This window comes from Falco rusticolus, chromosome Z (assembly GCF_015220075.1).
Source record: "Falco rusticolus isolate bFalRus1 chromosome Z, bFalRus1.pri, whole genome shotgun sequence".
In the NCBI taxonomy this organism is placed as follows: domain Eukaryota; kingdom Metazoa; phylum Chordata; class Aves; order Falconiformes; family Falconidae; genus Falco; species Falco rusticolus.
Window position 1 is genome coordinate 19,340,180 of NC_051210.1, and position 22,149 is coordinate 19,362,328.

At 40.8% G+C, this 22,149-nt stretch overlaps 1 protein-coding gene and 1 long non-coding RNA gene across 2 annotated transcripts in view; one reads left to right on the forward strand and one right to left on the reverse strand.

Annotated features, from left to right (window-relative positions):
• HSD17B4 (hydroxysteroid 17-beta dehydrogenase 4) overlaps positions 1-843 on the forward strand; it is a 63,339-nt gene extending 62,496 nt beyond the window's left edge. The window contains exon 23 of the mRNA XM_037373816.1: positions 433-843. Coding sequence (XP_037229713.1) covers positions 433-522 — 90 coding nt within the window. The 3' untranslated portion in view covers positions 523-843. The remainder of the gene's footprint in view (positions 1-432) is intronic.
• A 14,199-nt stretch (positions 844-15,042) lies between these two features.
• Positions 15,043-21,548, reverse strand: LOC119141678. The gene is made up of 3 exons (XR_005102012.1): positions 21,536-21,548; positions 15,667-15,673; positions 15,043-15,175 (listed from the first exon to the last, which is right to left on the reverse strand). It is a non-coding gene; the product is annotated as an uncharacterized LOC119141678 (long non-coding RNA).
• Positions 21,549-22,149: the final 601 nt, after the last annotated feature.

Genomic DNA, 22,149 nt, shown 5'->3' on the forward strand with positions numbered 1-22,149 from the left:
TTAATTTTCATTAAATGGCCTTCTCATTCCATTTTCTCATTTCATATGAAGATGTATAGATATATAGGGAGTGGGGGACTGCAGGCTTTATTTTTGTGCCCTGGTGAGGTATTTCCATGAGCTGCTGTGGAGAAGTTTGTCTTACACCAAGAGACTATAGCTGGTTTGTGTTTAGTTTTTTTTCCTGAGTGATAGACTTGGCCTTTGCCTGCACTCTAGACAGAAAACTGTGATTCTGGATGCTATTAAAATGTAACTTGGATGATGTTTTGTTAATAACTAATCACCAATATTCATTGTGCATTGAAGTGCTTTCTCTGGAGCACTAAACAACCACACTTACCTTTGGCTTATTGTTTGGTTCTAGCAGCTTTTTGAATTGTGGGTGGACAGTTGAATATTTTTTTTCTCCCCCTCCTCTGCTTTTTGTAGGCATTCTTTTCTGGTAAGCTGAAAGTGAAGGGGAACATCATGTTGAGCCAGAAATTAGAAATGATCCTGAAAGATTATGCCAAGCTCTGAACCGCTTGATCATCTACTACAGCAGTGAAGAACTTCAGAAGACACAAACTTAGTTCAGAACCAATGATTGAAGCATTTGCAGGCTACTTAATATCATGTACTGATTCATTATACTGCTAATATACAAGCTGTTTTAATTGCTGTAGACAGAAAGTAATGAAATGAACATAATTGTTAATATTGGCCCTTTTTTATTGCTCAGCAGTGGTAGGGAATCATACTTTTCTCATTGCATGCCTTTAAATAAAATGTATGTAGTTCTTACAAAGATGCATATATTTCTATATTAATTCTGATGAAAATTAAACCAATACACCTCTTAGTGAAGCCACTTTTTTTCATTTGCATCTTGTCACTATGTATTTTTTCTGTACAGGAAAAAAAATCTTGAACTTCAGCACTGCCCACCTTATTTAGACAGTCATTTTTATATGTTACTTTTATAAATTACATGGAAAGTGATAAGCATTAATTCTTTAGGGGAAACTTTTTAATCTGAGAGGTATTAACACTGCAGCAAAGGCTGTCACTGTAGCCAGATTGTTCTTCATGTAGATTCATTCTCATGAGGGGCAGCATCATGTCAGGAGGGAAAGAGTGAATTCCTCATTTTGTACCTATGGCCAGAAATAAGCTGTGGCTGTATGTTTCCTTGAAGAAAGTATGCCCTTATACCAGTGATTGTCACATGGAAATTTGATTTCACCACTGTGACCAATGTTTTGAGCGCTCAGTATCTTTTTCTCTCGTTCAGACTTGTTTTATGTTGATACCTTTTGAAGAATTCAGGGCGTCTAAGACTTGTCTCCTTGGTCAGAATGACAAAATCATTTTGCTTTACCTTAGAGAATGGAAATTCTTTATCTTTCTTTTTTTTTTTTTCCTCAAAACTGGGAGGTGCATCACTGCCTTGACTGTGTGAGTAGACTGTAGTGATTAAAGAGCGTTTTGGGGCTACAGATGAGTTTTGACAGTTTGAGGAGAAATTCTACGTTTTGTAATACTAAGTCAAATTCTGCACAAATGTATCTCTTCACAGCTGTACTATCAGTTATGCTTTGATTCAGGCAGAGAAATATGAATCTGAAGTATGTCAACAAGTATCTTACATGAATTAGATCATGAATAGAGCGGTAATGGAACAAGTGTGATGTTCACCACCTAAAAGAGACCATCTAATGGAAATGATTGAGGAAATGACCTTAAACCACTTAACATTTACCTTTTTCACAGCAGTCATTTCTGTTTATCAGTACAACATAATCATTGCCTGTACTGCCCAGCTTCTATTTACCATGCAGCTTTATGACAAGTAGGTAAAGGTGTCTTCTGTTACTTTCTCCTAAGAAATTGTATGAGAAAGGCAGATTGATTGCACCTTTTAATGTTTATGCATGCACATACTACACCAAAAAAAAAAATTTTTCTACATGTATCTTTCCTCTCTATAAATCTGTATATAGTGCCATAAAAATATGTGTATTAAGAAAAATGGACTGCAAGGAACTAACTTCGAGTCTAGGAAAGAATTATCAATATATCCATTTAAGAATACAGTATTTACTGTAGGTCACATGGTCTTGAAAATTTGCAACAGATTATTTTTATTTTTTTTTCACAGCTGCATAGGTTGTCTAAAACGTTCAAGCACTGATCTATGAGGAGGGATCAGACTGCTAATGCACTTTTTTTTCCCTCTGCTTTGGAAGTGGGAAGCAGAATTTTTTGGCAAGCAAAGTTGTTACTGTTGAAATCTGTTGCATTTTAACAGGTTGGAATTCATTCTACTGAAGAACATCAGTTTACTAAATGTGTGGGTTGAGGACAAAAGAACCGTATCAATTATAGGTACTCATGTGATGATTTCTATCCAGCATAGTTTCAGTTGGACACAAAATCCACGTGCTTCAGTTGTACCCCCAATACTGGCCTTAATTAAAAACACAGAAGGTACACCCCAAAGTTACACTGGTGTTTAGTGTATACATCCTACACTTTAGCCTGACTTCAGCTTTTTTCTGTGCCGTGACTTGGTCACAGCTGTTAACCTTGGGTGGAACGGAACGTCCTCCCTACTTTACTGCAAAAGGCTCTTCCCTTTGCTCTCCTTCGCAAGGCTAATTGAGCTCACCTCTCAGTATTGCGGTAGACTCATTTTCTAGGAGCGTAATTCAGATGTTGAATTTCTTCATCTGCTTTGTGGCCTGCATAGTCATTATTAATGATTTTGGCATGTTGGTTTCATCTCTGCACCAGTGTATTTACCTTCAGAGTGTTCTGGTTAGCTCACGCAAACTAGTAACTTAACCTGTTACTGTTGAAGGTAAGGTCATTTTGCTATGCTGAATACGTGACTGAAGTGATTCGGAGGTTTTGGTTTCTCCATAGTATGTGAAAGCCTTCTATTTATGGTTGCTAGCTTTTAAGAGTGGTATTCTCAGAAACAAGTGATAAAACCAAGTGTCTGAATCCATGCAAGGGAATGCTAGGCAATTTGGCAGGTGGTTGATGCAGTCTGAATGATTCTTGGCTCCTTTCATCTGGAATGGTGTCATTCTGGTTTGGGGGCTCATGTTTCAAACCGACCTGTAGCTCTTTCATTTGGGGCGTTTTTGGAGACCTTTTCTGTCATCCAGCAGCAACAGTACTAGTACAGTGTTACATCCATTTTCACACAGGACCTAGAGAAGTGCAGCAGCAGCACACCACATGCCTTTTTTTTCAGGGTAGCTGCTTTGTAGAATTGTTTGGGTTGGAGGGAATCTTAAAGATCATCTGGTTCCAACCCCCCTGCCATGGGCAAAGGACACCTTTGAATGTTTTTTCTATGCCAGAGGTAAGCACCATTACCTTGGACTGCAAAACCCCACTTGTTTGCCAGACATCTCAGATAGCTCTTTAGGGATCTCGCTAAATTCTCTAGCAAATAAGGAGGCTTTATAATATACAAGTGCAATTCTTGACAGTGCATATACTCTATTTAATGTAGAAGAGAGCAAGATTGTCTGCTGTTTATTGCAATGTGTGCTTTATATGGTTTTAATTAATTCTATGTATATATATATATATATAAGGTGCTGCCTGGACATGAGACTTTGTGGCAGTTGGAGGTAAGAATTCAGTTCTTTATCTTTCTGTAATAATTGAGTTAGCACTAAACCTGGTCATGTAAATTAGTGTGATTTTTAATCATGGCACAGTATTATTTTCTCTTCTTCTTTTTACAATCATTACAGTCTTCCTGCTGGCTTGCAATTATGTCCATCCTCCAAAAAGTAAATTGCAGTTCACTGACGTATGTCCCCTTCAGTCATTTATGTGTCTTCTAATTAAAGCACGAGAGCAGTAATAATGGATGGTGAAAGTTATATAAGCTTTCTGTCTATTAGTATTGGCTTTGGAGAAGTCTGTGCTGAATTTTATGCTTTCCAGTCACTGGAATTGTTCTTAATTAGTTTATGTCAGAGGAGTTCAATACACTTTCCAGCTGTCATCAATAATCACAGATAACAGCTTTTTAGATGTTGACAAGTGCATTCATAATCAGAGAATATAAAACCGAGTAAAATGTGGGAGGAGCAGAGGCAAGAGAGTAAAGGTAAACTCGAGCAACTTCGGACAGAGATACTTAAATGCTCTCTCTTCTAAGGCTTGTTCCCACCGCCCTACAAGCACCGCATTTCTAAGGGCTATTTGTATTCTGGCTAGCCTGTTGGGCTGCGCTGCTTGTAAAAACAACTGTCCTTCATCACTCAGGAGTCACCTTGGTAAATTAAAATGCTTTGTAAAATGGAAGAATGCAGTGATACAATAAAGTATTTTAAGCTGGATAAATAAGCATTTTACAATTGTTTCATGTACTTTTTTTTTAATAAGACTTTGTAATAATAATGCAATATACCCTGACAGAGGTTAATGTCACTGAAATTGTATCTTCTATTACCCTCCACAAGCATTAGGGGCGGAGCAGCATTTGGAAAGTGTTGACTTTACGTAACATTGTCTCCTTCTAGCATGAGTGAAGACCCGTGTGAAGAAAGGCTAAGTCTCATTGCAGTGTTTTCTTTCAGATAGTAATCTTTGAAAGGGTAAAGGGCGAAAGGAAATACTATTATATACCAATACCTGCAGTGGCTTTTTGTTCTACTTCAGTTGGTGCAGATACCTTTTCTGCTCACATGAGGATGAGTTCTCCATGATGATTCATCTGCAGTAAGAAATTCTGTCCTTTAGGCCATTGGCAGTATCTCCAGCAGACTGACCTAGACATTCGCAGATCTAAAGTCAATGAGGAAAAACATAGCAGAGTATGAATGTTTTTGTATGTATATTACTTGTAGATTACCCTCATGGCACAATTCAAATGTTTCATCCATCTAAAAATCAGTGTGTTGAGTTGGCGTTAATAGGATCTTTGGTGGGTGGATAGGCTGAGCTCTGTATGAAGTGGATGTGTTTATGCCTCACTGAGTACTATCAAAGTTTCCATAGTCTGCTAAACTATATCACATGTTCTAAGGTCACTGTGTCTCAAAAAGAATCAAGCAAGGTATAATAATATGTAAAGTTGTCCAAATTATGTGGTGTAAGATGTATACATCTTGCTGAGACCCATTTTAGACATTACTCCTTATGTTTCCCCATACTACATATGCCTTTATGTCAAGTGCCTTTTTTCACTAGAATTAATACTGTTTTAATCAAATATGGCCATCACGTAAGCTGGAAGAACAATTGAGACTATCCAAATTTTTAAAAAATATCTCATTTAGGTTAAGCTTAAACTTTTTTGAATTTCTAATTAGAGAAGCATATAATTTCACACAATCTTAAAATATTTTTTAAAAGTTGCAGCAAGTCAGTGTACTGAATTAATCATATTTTTTGACTAGTAAGTCCTCTTTCCCATTTCCTACGTTTGCCCTCTCCCATTTTGCCCGTTCTCTTGTGAGGGCATGTCAGAAGGAGCACAGGCATAGGTTACCGTAGCAATGTCGGTAGTTTTTGAGGAGTTGGATTTGGAATGGGAAAGAACAGTCTGTTGTGGCCCATAGATTTCATCTGCATCTCACTCAACCTTGAGACAGGATAGACATGAAGCTGCCATAAAAGTCTTGCATCTGGGATTCCAGGACTTCATGAACGAAGTAAAAAACGGATTAAGTAGATGAAAGCTTGTGTTTCTATCCAAGTTTATGTTTCTATCCACAGCCTACTCAAAGAAGCGTAGGTTACTATAAATGCTAAAAAAACAATCGGTGAATTGCTGAGGTTTGGTTGCATCCCCTGACTTTACCCAAATAATTTCCTCTTCCTGCAGGACTGAAAAAAGAAAAGAATGCATTAATTTCATAATAGAATCTAAAAGTCTACAATCTGCTTGTGTTTCCAATGTTATTAGGACAGCATGTTGCCATAGGAAATAGAAGCTGAATTGCTGCTTGCATCAATCAGTGTGCCTAGGTTGAATCTCAAAGCACTGTACAAGTATTTTTCTCTTACATTGCTTTTTTGTCTGCTGCTCTTCACTCGTACTAGTCTCTCCGTTGTGATGAAGCACGTGAGACTTGTGGAGCTGCCCAGCCTTTTCATGAAGCTAACAGATTCTCCTGTTTTCTGCTCCCCTATGTCTGTTTCATTTCTGGTCAAAACTGGTCTGTGCTCTGCACGGTTCAGCCTTTTGCTGTGTGGAGCTCAGCCTGATTGTTATGAACAACAGGCGATGCAATTCTGGATATCTGCTGTAACCTTATCAGAGCTCGTAATAGCTATGGTGCTGAGAGAATCGTAATCCTGTTAGGAAATGGTGATAAAAGGTAGCAGAGTTTTTGACTGTGTTTTTTTCAGGTGTTTCTTTTTTCATAAAGATAAAATGAGGCCACCTGAGGACTATATCAGGGAAAATACAATGTTCCTAGCTCAAAACGTGTTTTAAATGAATATTTGATTGTTTGGTTCAGTGCTGTTTTTTATGTGCGAGACCAAACACAGCAGGGAAAACTATAAATGTAGGAAAGAAGAAAAAACCAACCCCACTTTTCTGTTATTTTTTCATTTTCTGGGGGAAAAAAAGAAAAGTTTAACATGAGGAAATATGTTCCTTGTATGGTCTGTGACCCACATGACCAATTCATTTGGGCTAAGCAGATGCACAGAAGTCATGTATCTGTGAGATTGGTAAAGACCAGCACTGACTAAGCTGCGTTTTTTCTTTAGGAAATTCTTGTGACGGATGATACTGTTCACACCTGAAGTAAAATCAAATGTCTGGTAACTTGCAGTCATTCAAAGCTAGGGTGGGGTTTGGGATTTTTTTGTTTTGTTTTCAAAAGAGATTTGTTTATCTGCATGCCTTTTGCAACTTCAAGCTTGGTGGTCAATTTCAGCCCACTTAGTGAGTCTGCATGAGTTTTCGTGGTCAGCCTAAGATCAAAGGCCAATGTTGTTTATTATCAAAGTATCTTGTTTTGAAAGGACATACCAGTTTGCAGTCAGAATGCCATGGGTTTATTTATTTTTTTATTATTTCAGAAGGACTGATGAAACTGCTCTTCAGAGGTTGAATGCTGTTAAACAAGGAAGTGCCTGCTTGATAGTGTGAGATCATGCAATGGCCTTTTGCTATTCCCTAAGAGGACTGTGGTTAATGAAGGAATTTTCATGGTTATTTATGGCAGTTCCTGTAAGTGTAGTAGCCGGTCTTACTAGGCTGGGCTTTGAGAGTCTTCAGCACACAGGTATTTGGGGAAACTTTCTAATAAGGGTCAAGGAGACCTAAGAAAAATTAGCTTTTCTCTTTTTTGTCAGTGGCTTTGACACCAGAGGCTATAACGTTTCTGATATTATTTGATAGTGCTTATAAAACAGTGCCATGAAGTAGCTTTGAACCTAGAAGTTTGTAATAAAATATATTGAAGTGTGCTTCAACTTTTTAGAGCTGTTTTCAAAGCTCCTCTGGAAAGTGTCTTGCTACAGCCAGTTAGAAAGTGTTTTTTTTAAGTGCCTTCTCGATGTCAGAAGTCTTTAAGGAGCGTTTGTGTTTACTACGATTTTGTAGCTAGGGGAGAAATTACATAAGACATTGTTTTCTTGCACTGATAAAATACTATTTGTAAGTAGACTGACATGGAGGTGTTAGCCCATACTGAGCTGGGGAGAGCAGTACTCCCAAACAGTTCCCTTACCAAACCATTCCCCTTCAGAAGAGGCCAAAATTAAAAGCGGCAGTGAGGTCCTGGATTTTGAAACACTGCTGGGTGGTAGGTGCAGAGTCTGTTCTTTAACCATCATGACAACAGTCTGGCTGTAAACACTTTTACTATTCTCTGTACTCCAAGAGTTTTAATGTGTATTTAATGGAGCACTCTGTCAGTGTGTTGCTCAGTGATTGACAGAGACAACAACCAAAAGGCATGCTACATTAGGGCTTTTTCACTTATTCTTAAGTAATTCCTGAAGGAATTGGGCTGTGCTTTGACAGTGTAGTCACTGGTTGGATTGCCTTAGAGCTGTGTTATGAAGAGCAAATAAAAGTAGACCGCAAAAGATCATGATGATGCTAATGAATTTGCACATGGCTGATGATGGACTGAGGAGATATTTCTCTTGAAATCAGCTGTGTGGTTCCTGGATCCTTGGTCCTGCTCCCCCAGAGGGCCTTGCTCAGGCAGTACTTTGCACAGGCATGGTTGGAAGTGGAGAGCCTGACTCCAGCCAGACTGGAATGTAACCCTGGATACTGAAATTACAGATTTAAGAAAGGCACTGGTTTCATAATACATTGCCATTTCCCTCACAGTGTGTCTCAACCAGCTCCTCAGTGATCTGCAGGTAGTAATTACTTGTCTCTCTCCCTCCCACCAGAGATAATGACTTACCATGCTTGCTACTAGCACCCTTTTATGCCTTGGTAGTGCCAATCACCATTCTGTTTCAAGTGCTCTAATTATCATGGTTGCATTAACTCAGAATAATTATTCATGTTCTGCATTTAGCACGAAATTACTCCTGGTTCATAGTAGCAAAATGTGTTTGGATGGGTTTCTGGCTTTTACTACAGGTACTAGTCGGCTAATGCAAGGTTTCTAGTAACCTTGATATTAAATGCTGATTAATTTCTTATTTTGAGCTGTTCAGGTTTATTTTTTTCAACATAGATGGATTTGTGGAATTATTGCACCGTTTTTCTCATTGATGTCCTTTTTCACAAAAAGTAGTTGTCCTATGTTACATGCAACAAATAAGAAAATGTTATCGTTAATGAACAGTCATCTATGAATTTTAGCAATTGTGGCACATTTTGCCACAGACCTTAGTGCATGCCTTTTATAAAAACTGAAAGCTCTCATGGGAAAAAAATTATGCTATCCCTACACTGTGTCAACATAGTTGTTTCAGTAGTCCCTTCTATTCTTGGCTGTGAATTGGTGTTTGGAGCCCATGCTGTGTTTCCAGTTGTGCTGCTTATGTGTTCCAGCCTCCTTGGTTTTACTGTCAGTAAGTGTGACTTCCTGAGAGCAGCTTTGCAATGCCACTGCTTCCTGCCTGTAACCAGTGATTTCAGCAGACATAGGAGTTGTTCTGTTTGGTTTCCTCTTCATATTGGTACTTTGAAAGTTCTAATGCTTGGATTCTTAGCAGTGATGTGGGTTTTTAATGTCATTTTGAAGGAAGACAAATGTTGTGTCAGGTAGCTGAAGTCACCATGGCAGTACAAGCTGCACTCGAGAAACACTAATTTAAAACTTCAGTTGACAAATAATTCTGTAAGGTTATTAATATTGAGTGAAATTCTGCCGATACAAAGATGGACATGGATGTTATCAGTAAGTAATAAATTCAGTGCTATAAATAATGCTCAATTTGCACATCACAAACATTGTGTGATCACTAACTCCAAGGAACAATGCACCTTTAAACAATCTATTTTACTTTTTTGTGGTAATGAAGAAATATACAAATGTATGCATAGTTTGAAATTCTGATTTGATTAACAGGCGTTGTTATACAGACTGAAATTAATTAAACACTATATTAACTTTGTGTGCACTCTACATCTTGAAACTACTGATTCCTCCCTTTGCTGTTTGTAATATGAAGAAGTGGCATGCAGATATATCTGAAGAGTCCTGATAATCTCCGATGGTGATCTCCAATTTAGGCTGCCAGTTAAAACCAGTTCTAGTTTATCTATGCAGTGATCTGGGAGCTCCTCTGGGCATTTAAGGGAAGGGGAAGGAGCTGGCAAGAAGGAAGGTGTGTGCTTCCAACAAATGAAGCTGGAGTTTTAGTCGTTTCAGACACGAGTCTATTGTCTGTGGGAAATTAAGAGCCTCTGCTATGGTCCTGTCAGAGGTTTGTGATGTATGGAAAGCAACAAATACATTGCTTAAACTTTCAAGATCCATGTGGTAAAAACCACCACACAGGTGTTCTAAAACATAGATCTTTTAGATTAACATGCGTCTCAGCGCTGCCTTCTGTGTAACTGCTTGTTGACATTTAAATGAAGATGGAAAATATGTTGCTTGTCCAGAAATGTTATGTCACGTGCAATTTGAATATCAATATTTTCATAGTATTCTTTATGGTCAGATAATGAAAACAATCCTGTGATGAGACCAGAATTACAGGGACATTACTACCTGTTGCTACCCATCAGAAACCTGTTACTTGAAGGCAATGTTGTGTAATCCAAAAGGAGGAAAAGCCAGAAACTCCAGCTAGCCTGTCTGATTAGCACAGGAGTTGTTTAAGCACAATAGGACTGGTCAACAGTATAAATCATTAATATAGACAGAGAGTTTTAGCAATATTATTTAGCTACAAGAATAATTGAAGTTTTAAAGGGTTGTCAGATCTTGTGTTTCTCTGTGTACTCTATTATGACCATAATTGCTTTCATTGATCACTAGTACTGTTACAAAATAAGTGGAGTGATGCTAATCAATCATTTCAGAGAACCAGAAGACTAGGCTTTGATAATAAATTCCTTGAAAGTTTTTGCTTAATTAAAAATCCAGCCAGACAGGAAGGAGAATGAAATCATCAGCAGTGCTGTAGAGCGCTTCTTTCAGATTCGTAGGTGAATAGTAACTCTGTTGTAGCAATGCAGTCAGATGGAACACTTTCCTTGGGAGGCTCAATCCTCAGTATCTTTCTCCAGTATTTCTATATGTGATTATGCTAAATTTCATTTTCATTCAAACACAACAAGAAAAACGTTCTAGAAAAGTAAAAAGGTTCCAGGTACATACCTCTTAAATTGAAGTGATCAAACCCACAATATTAGTTATTTTCCTAGGCTAAAGTTAAAACACTTAATTGCATCCTAAATTTTGTACAGTATTTGGTTTTAGAAGGTCTTAAGAAGGAGTGATGTTTAGGTGGTTTTGGTGGATTTTTTTAAAAAGTTTTTGCATGGGGATGCTCATTTTGATTCGGTACTGATACCTTCCTTGGAAAGTACTTGCCCCATACTTATCTTCCTACACTTATTGTTTACATAACCTCCATAACTTTTAAACTCATCAGAGCGGACAAATTTGGCACATGGAAGCTACTGGACTTGCTCATGGCCACATAGACAGATGAGTAGAGCAGGTTCTTAAACTTAAGTTTCCAAAGTCCTACTGTACTGTGTAAACAACTAGGAGTTTGTTTCCTCAGGAGAGCCATAGTCTAAAGATACCCAAACCAGAGCTGTGCAAGAACTGCAGTCTTTTATAAGTCTGAGGGTATGTGATAACTTCTACAAAACTGGGTCTAGGACACCTGAAATTATAAGGAATGCTTGGACTGGAATTTCTTTCTAATAATGAAAAAAACTAGTCTTTGGTTCCAGTGCTGTGTTTCTTCGTTCATTACTCTGATCTTCTCTGTTGCATTAATAATACTCTCGTAAATATTTAAGATATTTCCCCAATATGCTGATGACATTTCCCTGCATGAATGTCTCTTTAAAGTCAAGCATAGACATCTGTCACAGAAGAACTAATTTAAAAAATAATCTTCAGCAGCAGAATGAGTGAAATCTGAGGGAAAGTGTTATAAATCATTAATAACATGAATACATCAAATCTCTAAGAGCTAAAATGGAAATTTCTGTGTTAGCCATGAATATAGTGTTTATTTAGCAAAGGCAAAGATAGCTACATTGTTGGAAAGACTAATTTGTTAACAATTCTAGAGTAATTTAAATGATAGATTAATTTGCAAAAATCTAATGTATTAGTCAAGATGACTGGTTTGTATTGTGTCACGGTCCACTCAGTGGACTCATGATGGTTTGTTTACTATGATCTCGAAGTGCAAAAAAAATCAAGGCAACCACGCCAAGGGGTTATGCTTTGATCAAAGAGCACAACTTTATTGTTTGCCCGTAAAGCGGCGTGCAATAGATAGAGTGACAGGAGGGGAAGAAAAGGTAAAGTAAACAGAGAAGGAAAGAGGATTATGGCTACCACCATGGGTCCAAAGCGTCCCTATGGACCCAGGTCCAGGCAGCATCCCGCCGGTCCTTCCAATCATAGTGATCCTTGCTGGGGAAGATCTCCAAAGTTGGGTTGCTAAGGACCCATCTTTTATGCCAAGCAACACACCTTTCTCCTCCTCTGGCCCATGGATTGTTGCCAGTCTCCACCTTCTCGAGCAAGGTTACCAGCATGTCCAAAGAGGTGTGCCCGAGGCATGGTTTGCCTTAAGAGGCGGATGGCTTCAGACCAGGAGGTTTGGTTTTGTATTACAATGATACTATAATGAAGGAAGTTCACCTGAAGTTCAAGTTTTCTTCGTTCATTGCTGCGACAGTGGTTGTGATCCATCTTCTGGACAGCGGTTATGCGGCCTTATTGTAGTTGTTCATTTCAGTACCAGGTAGCAGGGAACGGCATAGTACTCCTCATACCAGGCAGTTCTCTTTCCCAGGGTCTTTGTGTCTTGGTGTCCAGGAGGACCACATTCCATCTCCAGGACTTAGTTGGCAATGTTGAGACAATATCATTCTCTTTGAACCGACTCTTACATCTTGGTGCTAAAAAGCCCCAGGATTTCTTCCTGCTGCATGTATAATTGTTGGATTCTCCTCTCTTAAGTGGCATCATAGGTGCCACGCATAGATGACAACTTGTTCTGTTTTGTCAGTTTCTCACTGAAGCAGCCATTGTTTATTAATCGTTTTCCATTTTACAAGTGAACCCAGAGTTAGTGCACTGAAATGTGCATGTTGTATAAATTTTGCCTGGATCTTGGCAAGTCCGCCTGCGTATCGGCAGGGAATTTAACATTTCTCACTGTTCCCCAGACTTCAGTGAACAGTAGTAGTGCAGTGCCACCATCCACATTCACACAAAGCTGTCTCAAAAAAGCTCTGAAGTACTATACCAATATTTAACACTGCCCTTTTGAAGTGGTATTCATTCTTTCTGATAAAGGAAACAATGGTGCACTGTTTTGACCTGCTGACACATTTCTAGAGCAAAATCTAGGTTGGTAATTTTCAGATTTGTGAAGCTGCAAGCAACCTTTTAAATAATTACTTTTCTCATTGATGTAGCTTGAGAAAAGACTCCTGTGATCGTGATAAAAGCCAGGGATTAAGAAAATATGTTGATGACTTTAAAGTCATTGGAAGTTCATGGTTTCCAAAGGTCTGTAGTGAGCCAGTACTTTAAATTAGGGAGAGAAATCCAAATTTGGATCAAATTGGGAAACACTAAAAGTAGACTAGATGAGGATATAACAGTATTGAACTGTCCTAAGATAGTGTTTAGTTGCCAGGTGCAGCCACATCATATCATTTCTATCTGTACAATGCCACTTTTCTTACATGACAAGTATTAATATTCGCTGACTCCAGTAACATCCATTTAATTGACTTGGGTATTGAGCAAATGGAAACAATCAAGTTAAAACTGTTGTGTGGCTTTGTGGTGACAGTATCTGTGGTATTATCTTGCTGTTTTGCTATAATGACATTTACTAAAGGCACTACATTTCCCATAGCTAACCATATCAGAGGATAGAGAAATGATTATATCCACCTTTGAATCAGTGATGTATAGAACATTACTTTTATGTTAACTGTTAAATTACTTGAATTGTCATTGCTTTAAAGCAGACTTACCTGAAGGAGTAAGAAACCATGAAAATTCTATGCTCTGTTTTAATGCCTTTCCCCTTCATATTTGAAATACTTCCAATTAGGGAATTGTATTTTTCATCTGAAGTGTTAATGAACCTGCACCCTGGCTGATCTTGATGAACATTTCTTTACTGGACAAGACAAGATTTGTTTTACCGTGCATCATGGGCTAGATGGTATGATGAAAACATACTTGTATGAGCTCCTAACAACTAATGGAAGATCAGCTTTTGGTTTTAGAAAAATGTATATGATTCATCATGCTGTGACAATCCAAGCAGCCATGAAGAAGACCTTAAAGTCTTTAAATGATAGACATATTTTTATTGCAGTATTATGCCTGCTTTTCTACTCTGACGTTTCAAAACTTCTGTGTAGTAGATCTTCTGTATTCAGTGCAGGAATTCTTTAAAACATTAGGTCATAGAAAATGATGATCTTTATGAATGAATCATTTCCAAATGCAATGCTTGACAACTGTTTCAGTGAAGAATTTTCCCCTAATATCCAATGTAAACCTTGCTTAGTGCAACTTGAGACCATTTCCTCATGTCCTGTCACTTTTTACCTAGGAGAAGAGACCGACCCCCACCTGCCTACATCTTCCTGTCAGGGAGCTGTAGAGAGCAATAAAGTCCCTCTGAGTCTCCTCCCCTCCAGACTCAAGAACCCCAGTTCCCTCAGCAGCTCCTCATAAGACTTGTGCTCTGGACCCTTCACCAGCTTCATTGCTCTTCCCTCAACCTGCTCCAGCGCCTCGATGTAGTGAGGGGCCCAAAAATGAACACAGTATTTGAGGTGCAGGCTCACCAGTGCCAAGTACAAAGGGATGATTGCTTCCCTTGTCCTGCTGGCCATGCCCTTTCTGATATAAGCATATGGGCATGTTAATCTTCTTACTGCCTGTGTTAAAATTAATGTTTTTAAATGCTTTGCAAGTCATGAAATCATAAAATCACAGAATGGTTTGGATTGGAAGGGACCTTAAAATCATCTAATTCCAACCCACTGTCATGGGTGGGGACACCTTCCACTAGACCAGGTTGCTCAAAGCCCCATCCAGCCTGGCCTTGAACACTTCCAGGGATGAGACATCCACAGCTTCGCTGGGCAGCCTGTTCCAGTGCCTTGCCATCCTCACAGTGTAGATTTTCTTCCTAAACAGCTAATTTAAATCTACCCTCTTTCAGTTTGAAGCCATTACCTCTTGTCCGATACCTACACAGCCTTGTAGAAGTCCCTCACCATCTTTCTTGCAGGCCCCCTTTAGGTACTGGAAGGCTGTAATAAGGTCTACCCAGAGCCTTCTCTTCTGCAGGCCGAACAATCTCAGCTCTCTCAGCTTGTATTCATAGGAGAGATGCTCCATGCTCCAGCCCTCTGATATCTTTGTGACCCTCCTCTGGACTCTCTCTGACAGGTCCATCATGTCCTCCTTACGTTGGGGGCCCCAGACCTGAATGCAGTGCTCCAGGTGGGGTCTCACAGGAGCAGAGTGGAGGGGGAGAATCACTTCCCTTGACTTGTTGGCCACACTTCATTTAATGCAGCCCAGGGTATGGTTGGCTTTCTGCGGTACAAGTGCACATTGCTGGATCATGTTGAGCTTCTCATGCACCAACACCCCCATGTCTTTCTCCTCAGGGCTGCTCTCAATCCATTCTCCACTCAGCCTGTATTTGTGCTTGGGATTGCTCTGACCCACATGCGGGACTTTGCATTTGGCCTTGCTGAACTTCATGAGGTTTGCATGGGCCCAGCTCTCAAGCCTGTCCTTTGGATGGTATCCCAGAAGTTGGAAGTTCCCAAGCTTGTAAGCCGACAAAGACAAAGTAAGTCTCCCTTTCATTAGTAATCTTTCTTTTCTCCTTGATATCTTTTCTGGATGTGGAAGAGTGTAATTGAAATCAGCTCAGAGCCAATTTTTAAATATCGTTTCTTAGACACATCTGTACGATGTGAACATTGAAGTGAAATTCTGTGAGTTGACTGAGAGTCAAAACCACCCCCCTGTGCTAGCCTAGTGCACAGTGACAGCTGTGTGGCGATGAAGTCTGGTATCTAATAGCAATGGCTAGCAATTTGTGCTGGTCTTTCTTTTCAGGGCACTCGTTGCAGGATCTAGCACAAACCTCCCGAGTTTTAGGATTCTTGTTCAGCTTGGCTCTGTACGTACAGAATTTATTTGTGCCTACCCTCTTTTGCTTACCTGGCAACGTCCTCCTCATCTGCCTTTCCTGCAAGTCTCAGCAGAGCAGCTGGGTATGTACAACAGGTGTATTGAATAGCTTTCATGTGCTGACTACTCTGGTTCTTTAGTCTAACTCTGAAGATGCATCTCCTCTGCCTGTAAGATGCGTTTCTTTCTTACGCGGATTGCTGCAGTCACACTGCACTGCCAAGGAGTTTGGTTCTTGCATTTACTTCAAAGATAACTCGGGTGACACAGACCAATTATTTCAGGACTGCTTTGCTCACTGGGTAGGAGGAAACTGTGGTATTTGAGTTAGGCCATTTGTAGAAAACGTCTTTGAAATTTTAATGCTATTTGATACTGGGAGGGAGCCTTAGTGAGGTTGGTGTTGGCTGCCCCAGACCTCCTTATGCCTTTTAAGATCTTTCACTCAGAGTAACCTTTTCTTCTGAGCTTTCTGTTTGAACTACTAGGGTTGCGGGAAGACCAGGTTCAGCTTTGGCGGGTGAAACTCTGCAGTGGTTCCCAGCGCCGCAGAGCTGCCTGGCAGAGGCACTTCCAGGGACTGCAGGGTGGCACAGGGCAGCTGGTGGGAGGCAGAGCTCAGAGGGCCACGCGGCTCATGCTGACCTCTGCGCTTCTGCCCACACCTGCGGCAGCGCGGTTAGAGCCAGCCGGGTGTCTTTTGGCAGACTGCGGCTGCTACGCTGGCTTCAGTGGAAGCTTGCTCTGAAAACGTGATGAAGCTTTCCTGTGTGGAGAGGGGTGACGGGGTTTACGTGCATTAGCTGCGTGGTTTTGGCTCTGCTCTGATGCTGGCCTGTGGAAACTGCAGTTTTGTCCATTCAGTGTTAGTGCGTGTGAGTCTGAGATACTACCCGCGTCCCCATGAACTGACAAAAGGCTTTAACCTGGTAACTGCGCCAAGCTTCTTGCTACTTGGAGGAGAGGATGGTCAACATGGTATCTGACAGTCAGGGATGTATTCAGAGACCTGGAAATAGGAAGAATGAGTTGTTTTTCATTATGCTAATTTTGTTATTTGTAATAATATTGTAACTGTCCAATTTTATTATTTCCTTGACATTAACTATTAAGAAGAGAGCCTTTGGAGGAAGCCTAGCTACATTCTGCTAACCAGATGAACCTAAAGGTCTCTTTTGGTCTTCTGATCTTTAAAAAATGGAGATGAAAACATTGCTTCTTAAAGAGCAGTAGGTGTAAAACATTCCAGCAGCACTGCTGCTGAGATAACTCATAAAAACCTTGTGCAGTGTCAAGAAGTGCTTAATTATGGAATAGCACTCTGGGAGACATTGATGTACTTGTTAAAACATTTGGGGCGTGGCCAGCAGATGTAATGACTAAGTCAACATTGATCACATTGTGAACATTGCCCCTTGGGTATTACTCAGATTAGTACAGTTCAGTGACAAGTATGTTGGCAATTTGTTTCCTCTAAATTAAAGAATTGATAGCATGTTGAATTCAATGTAATTTTCTGTAGGTTGGAGGTACTTAATAAAACCAAATAGCATATATTACTGTTGCTCTGTTGTAAACCTAAAAAATGTCTTTTGATTTAGAAACAATTAGAAATATTTCATAGAGCAGTGGCAATAATACGCAGTGTATTTTCCAGTTATTGGTTGATACACATTATCAGCAAACTGAGCTACACTATATTTGATCAGATAGCCAAAAAGCAATCTGACAATCTAAGTACCATCTGCCCTGAGAGTGAGCACTGCTTGAAAATCTCAGCCCTTTCCATTGTGGTGAAGCAGAGTAGACTGCTGACAGCTGCAGCTAGTGCCATCCCAGCTCCTTGCCGGGACTGCCGGCTCCTTTCCAGTTGTTCCACCTGGATCTGTTTGCTGCCTGTGTTTGTGTGATCTCATCTTACTTCCATGTTAGTCTGGCTAGATCTCATGACTAAATATAAGGTGTGGTCATACTATTGGGCCTTTTCTGTATGCCTTCTGTTGCTTTTGGTCTCAGGCTTGTGGTGCAGAGGCATCTGAACATGCCTGTATATAGCAACAGCTATTCCTGCCTGGGGATTGTGTGAAACCCAGCATAAACCAAAATGGATTACATTAATGGTATCTCAAGTTCTATGTTGGAATTTTTGATACGATTGTTTACTTTCTCCTTCTGTCCTCCAAACTGGTGTTCTCCAAAAATGTTTCTTTTTGTGTATTTGAGGGCAGGAGGTGTGGATGCTTTAGAGTATAGACCTTTGCCTCTGAGGTCAAATGAACATGAAAGCTGCTTAGAATAATTCATGAAGATTCAAGTCTTGTGAATCAGCTGCATTTATTTCAGTGCAGCTGTTTACCTCATGAAATTGTATAGCATTATGTAGTATTTCTGTCAATGGTATCTATATATATAAAACAATATAAATAGTTTCTGAGAAAGGAAGTGAGAAGCACTAAGTCATTTATCCAGTATATTTGACTGAGTTAAAGTTAAATGCATTGTGCAGGGATTGTAATTTATTATATACCTATGCCATGCCTACCACAATGAACTCATGGTTTTTGACAACATAAGTTTTAAACAGCAGTTAAACAGAGGTTTCTTGATTCTGACGTGCCTGTAAAAGCTTGTGGATTGATACAGTTATTTTGGTGCTCTGGCTGTCAAAGATACTTCAGAATTACCCAGACTGTGGTAATTGTTTACAAAGCAAAAGAATATGGAAAGCAGTTGAAGGTTTCAAACACTTTCAAAAGGAATTTGTCGTGATATGTAGGGTAAACTAGTATTTAAGTGATGTTTGGTAATGTGAATTGCTTAACAATAACTTAAATGCTTGGTGAAACAATTGAGCTGGGATCCTTTACATTTCTTAATAATTCATTTTTTACAATAGGATAGACAGTTTTTATAGCTGTGGTTTTCTCCTTTTTTTTTTCTTTTTTCTTTCCTTTTTTTTTTTTTTTTTTTCTTTTTTTTTAATGAGTAGGTACCTTAGTAGTTAAAGCTTTACATACAGTGTGAAAGACAACATCTAGTGACAGGAAAAACGTGCAGGTACTCTAACCTATTAGTGGAGGAAAGTCTACCTGCAGCCTGAACAGCCCATGTTTCACTTTATTCACAGCACAGAGGTTGTGGTGCTAGTTCACTTCTATGCCACTTATTGTTCAATTTGTCAAGCCATCAGTGAAGCCAGGTATTTCAGCCTGGAGTAGGGATCTGAGTGCAGAGCTGAATACTAGATGCTTTCCTCATCTACCACTTTACCTTTTCTCGTATTTGGAATAGCTTGTACAAGGTTCAGATAATACAGCTTCTGCAAAAGCTTGGGCTCACACATCTTTCTCTGAGCACTCTTACACAGTTATGGAGGCTGTAGAAGTCATTCTGCAATGGATGCTAATCATGCCAGCTGCTACATTCACTTCTGTTGCCAGTTGCACAGCTGCTGAGGATGAAAACCTGTCTTATTTTTGCTGATTTTTCACTACTCACCCTCTAAAATACTTGTGGGTGGTTAGAGTTAATGTTGTATACAAATACAGTCATCCTAAATCTGTCTTACCTAGGAGCACTGGAACATGCAGTCATCATTTCCTTTGCAAGATAACCCAGGCAACAGGAGGCGAGAGGGGCTATTTCACCATCCCTGGCATACAGCCACAGCCAGCATTCCTCTGCTTTCCTGGTCTTTACAGTCAGCATCAGACAACCATACGGCAGAAAAGAAGTTGGATGTAATAGTCCATTAACCAAATATTGGCCAACAAGGGGATGCTGCTGTAAAAAGGTGGCTAGGCACCCGGGATAGGTAAGCAGGACTGTTAGGCACTGCACAGCTCTATATTATCTTGACCCTTTTAAGGCCTCAGTAGGGCTAGTGTGTACATTTGTGCTGGCTGTAAGATTACTTTGATAGCTGTGACATAAAATGTGTTAACACATAGTTCCACCCATAATGGTCAATATTTTATTGAAAAGCTTAGCAAACTGATTATATATCAAGCAATATTTGAGGCATGTGTCTTAATGATAAAATACTGCTTTGAGGAGGAAAAGGTATTACTAGAGATTACTTTTAATGTTGACACATTGCCTAATGGCCAATAGCAATGAATACATTTGGGAGACAGGTATTTTTTCTGGTTGGGGCTGGTGTTTTTTTAAAAATTCTATATTCTTCATGTCTTCCACATTTTGCTCTTCCCTGAGCCTTTTTTCCCCTGAAATTTCTCTTACTCCCTCCCTCTTTGACAGTGCTATGATGTTCCATGTATACATCTGCTGAAATGCTAGCAGGTTTATTTCTCTGAACATGCTTGGTTTCCAGTTGTGAGGGAATGAGCAGTATTAGTACTTACCTAAGCAGTACACTGTTGAATCACAGAATGGTCAGGGATGGAAGGGACCTCTGAAGATCATCCAGTCCAAACCCCTGCTAAAGCAGGTTCACCTGGAGCAGGTTGCACAGGATCACATCCAGGTGGGTTTTGAATGTCTCCAGAGAAGGAGACACCACAAACTCTCTGGGCAGCCTGTTCCAGTGCTCTGTCACCCTCAAAGTAAAAATATTCTTCCTCATGTTCAGGTGGAAGTTCCTGTGTTGCAGTTTGTGCCCATTGCCCCTTGTCCTGTTGCTGGGCACCGCTGAAAAGAGCCTGGCTCCATCCTCTTGACACTTGCCCTTAAAATATTTGTGTACATTGATAAGATCATAGAATCATTTAGGTTTTAAAAGACCTTTAAGATCATCAAGTCCAACCATTAACCCAGGACTGTCAAATGCACTACTAAACCATGCCTCTAAGAACCACATCTGTGTTTTTTCAATAGTTGCAGGGATGGTGATTCTACCACCTCCCTGGGCAGCCTGTTCCAATGCTTCAGCACCCTTTCAGTGAAGAAATTTTTCCTAATATCCAGTCTAAACCTTCCCTGGTGTAACATGAAATCATTTCCTCTTGTCCTGTTGTTTGTTACTTGGGAGAATAGACCGACCCCGACTGCACTACAAATCCCTTTCAGGTAGTTGTAGAGAGCAATGGGAATCCCTGCTTAATCTCCTCCTCTCCAGACTAAACACCCCCAGTCCCCTCAGCCGCTCCTCATCAGCCCTGTGCCCCAGCCCCTTCCCCAGCCCCGCTGCCCGTCTCTGGACACGCTGCAGCCCCTCTACGTCCCTCTTGCAGAGAGGGGCCCAGACCTGAACACAGGGTTCGAGGGGCGGCCTCAGCAGTGCCCAGTGCAGGGGGACGGTCACTGCCCTGGTCCTGCTGGCCACACTGCTGGGGACACCGGCCAGGGTGCTGCTGGCCGCCTGGGCCCCCTGGGCACACTGCTGGCTCCTGCCCAGCCGGCCGTCACCCAGCACCCCCAGGCCCTTTCCCACCAGGCCCTTTCCAGCCGCTCTGCCCCAGCCTGTAGCGCTGCGTGGGGCTGGTGTGACCCAAGGGCAGGACCCGGCACTGAGCCCTGCTGAACCTCACACAACTGGCCTGGGCCCATCGCTCCAGCCTGCCCAGGTCCCTCTGCAGAGCCTCCTGCCCTCAGGCAGGTCAACACTCCCCACCTGAGTTGGTGTCACCTGCAAACTCACTGAGGGAGCACTTGATCCCCTTGTCCAGATTGTCAATAAAGATACTAAACAGAACTGGCCCCAGCGCTGAGCCCAGGGGAACACCACTTGTGACCAGCTGCCAGCTGGATGTAACTCCATTCACCACCACTCTTTGGGCTCGGACAGCCATCCAGCTTTTTACCCAGCACAGAGCACACCTGCCCAAGCCCTGAGCAGCCAGCTTCTCCATGAGGAGCGCATCCAGCCCCATAGACTTGTACGTGTCTAAGCAGAGCAGCAGGTCACTGCTTCCTCTTGGACTATGGGGACTTCATTCTGCTCCTCTGCTCCTCATGCCTGTCTTCCAGCTCAGGGAGCTGGGCATGTGGAGAACACCTGGTCTCACCATTAAAGATCGAGGCAAAGAAAGCATGAAGTACCTCAACCTTTCCCTCATCTTCTGTGGCAATGCTCCCCCCAACATCCCATAAAAGATGGAGACTCTCCTTGGCCCTCCTTTTATGGGTAATGGATTTCTAAAAACATTTTTTGTTATCTTTTACAGAAGCTCTAGCTGGGCTTTCACCTTTCTCTTTTTCTCCCTGCAAAACTTTGTGACGTCCTAGTATTCCCCTGAGCTGCCTTTCCCATTACCCAAAGGTCTCCTTTTCCCCCCTGAGTTACAGCCAAAGGTCTTCTTCCCCACTGGCTCATCTTTTGGTACATGGGGACAGCCGGCTCCTGCAT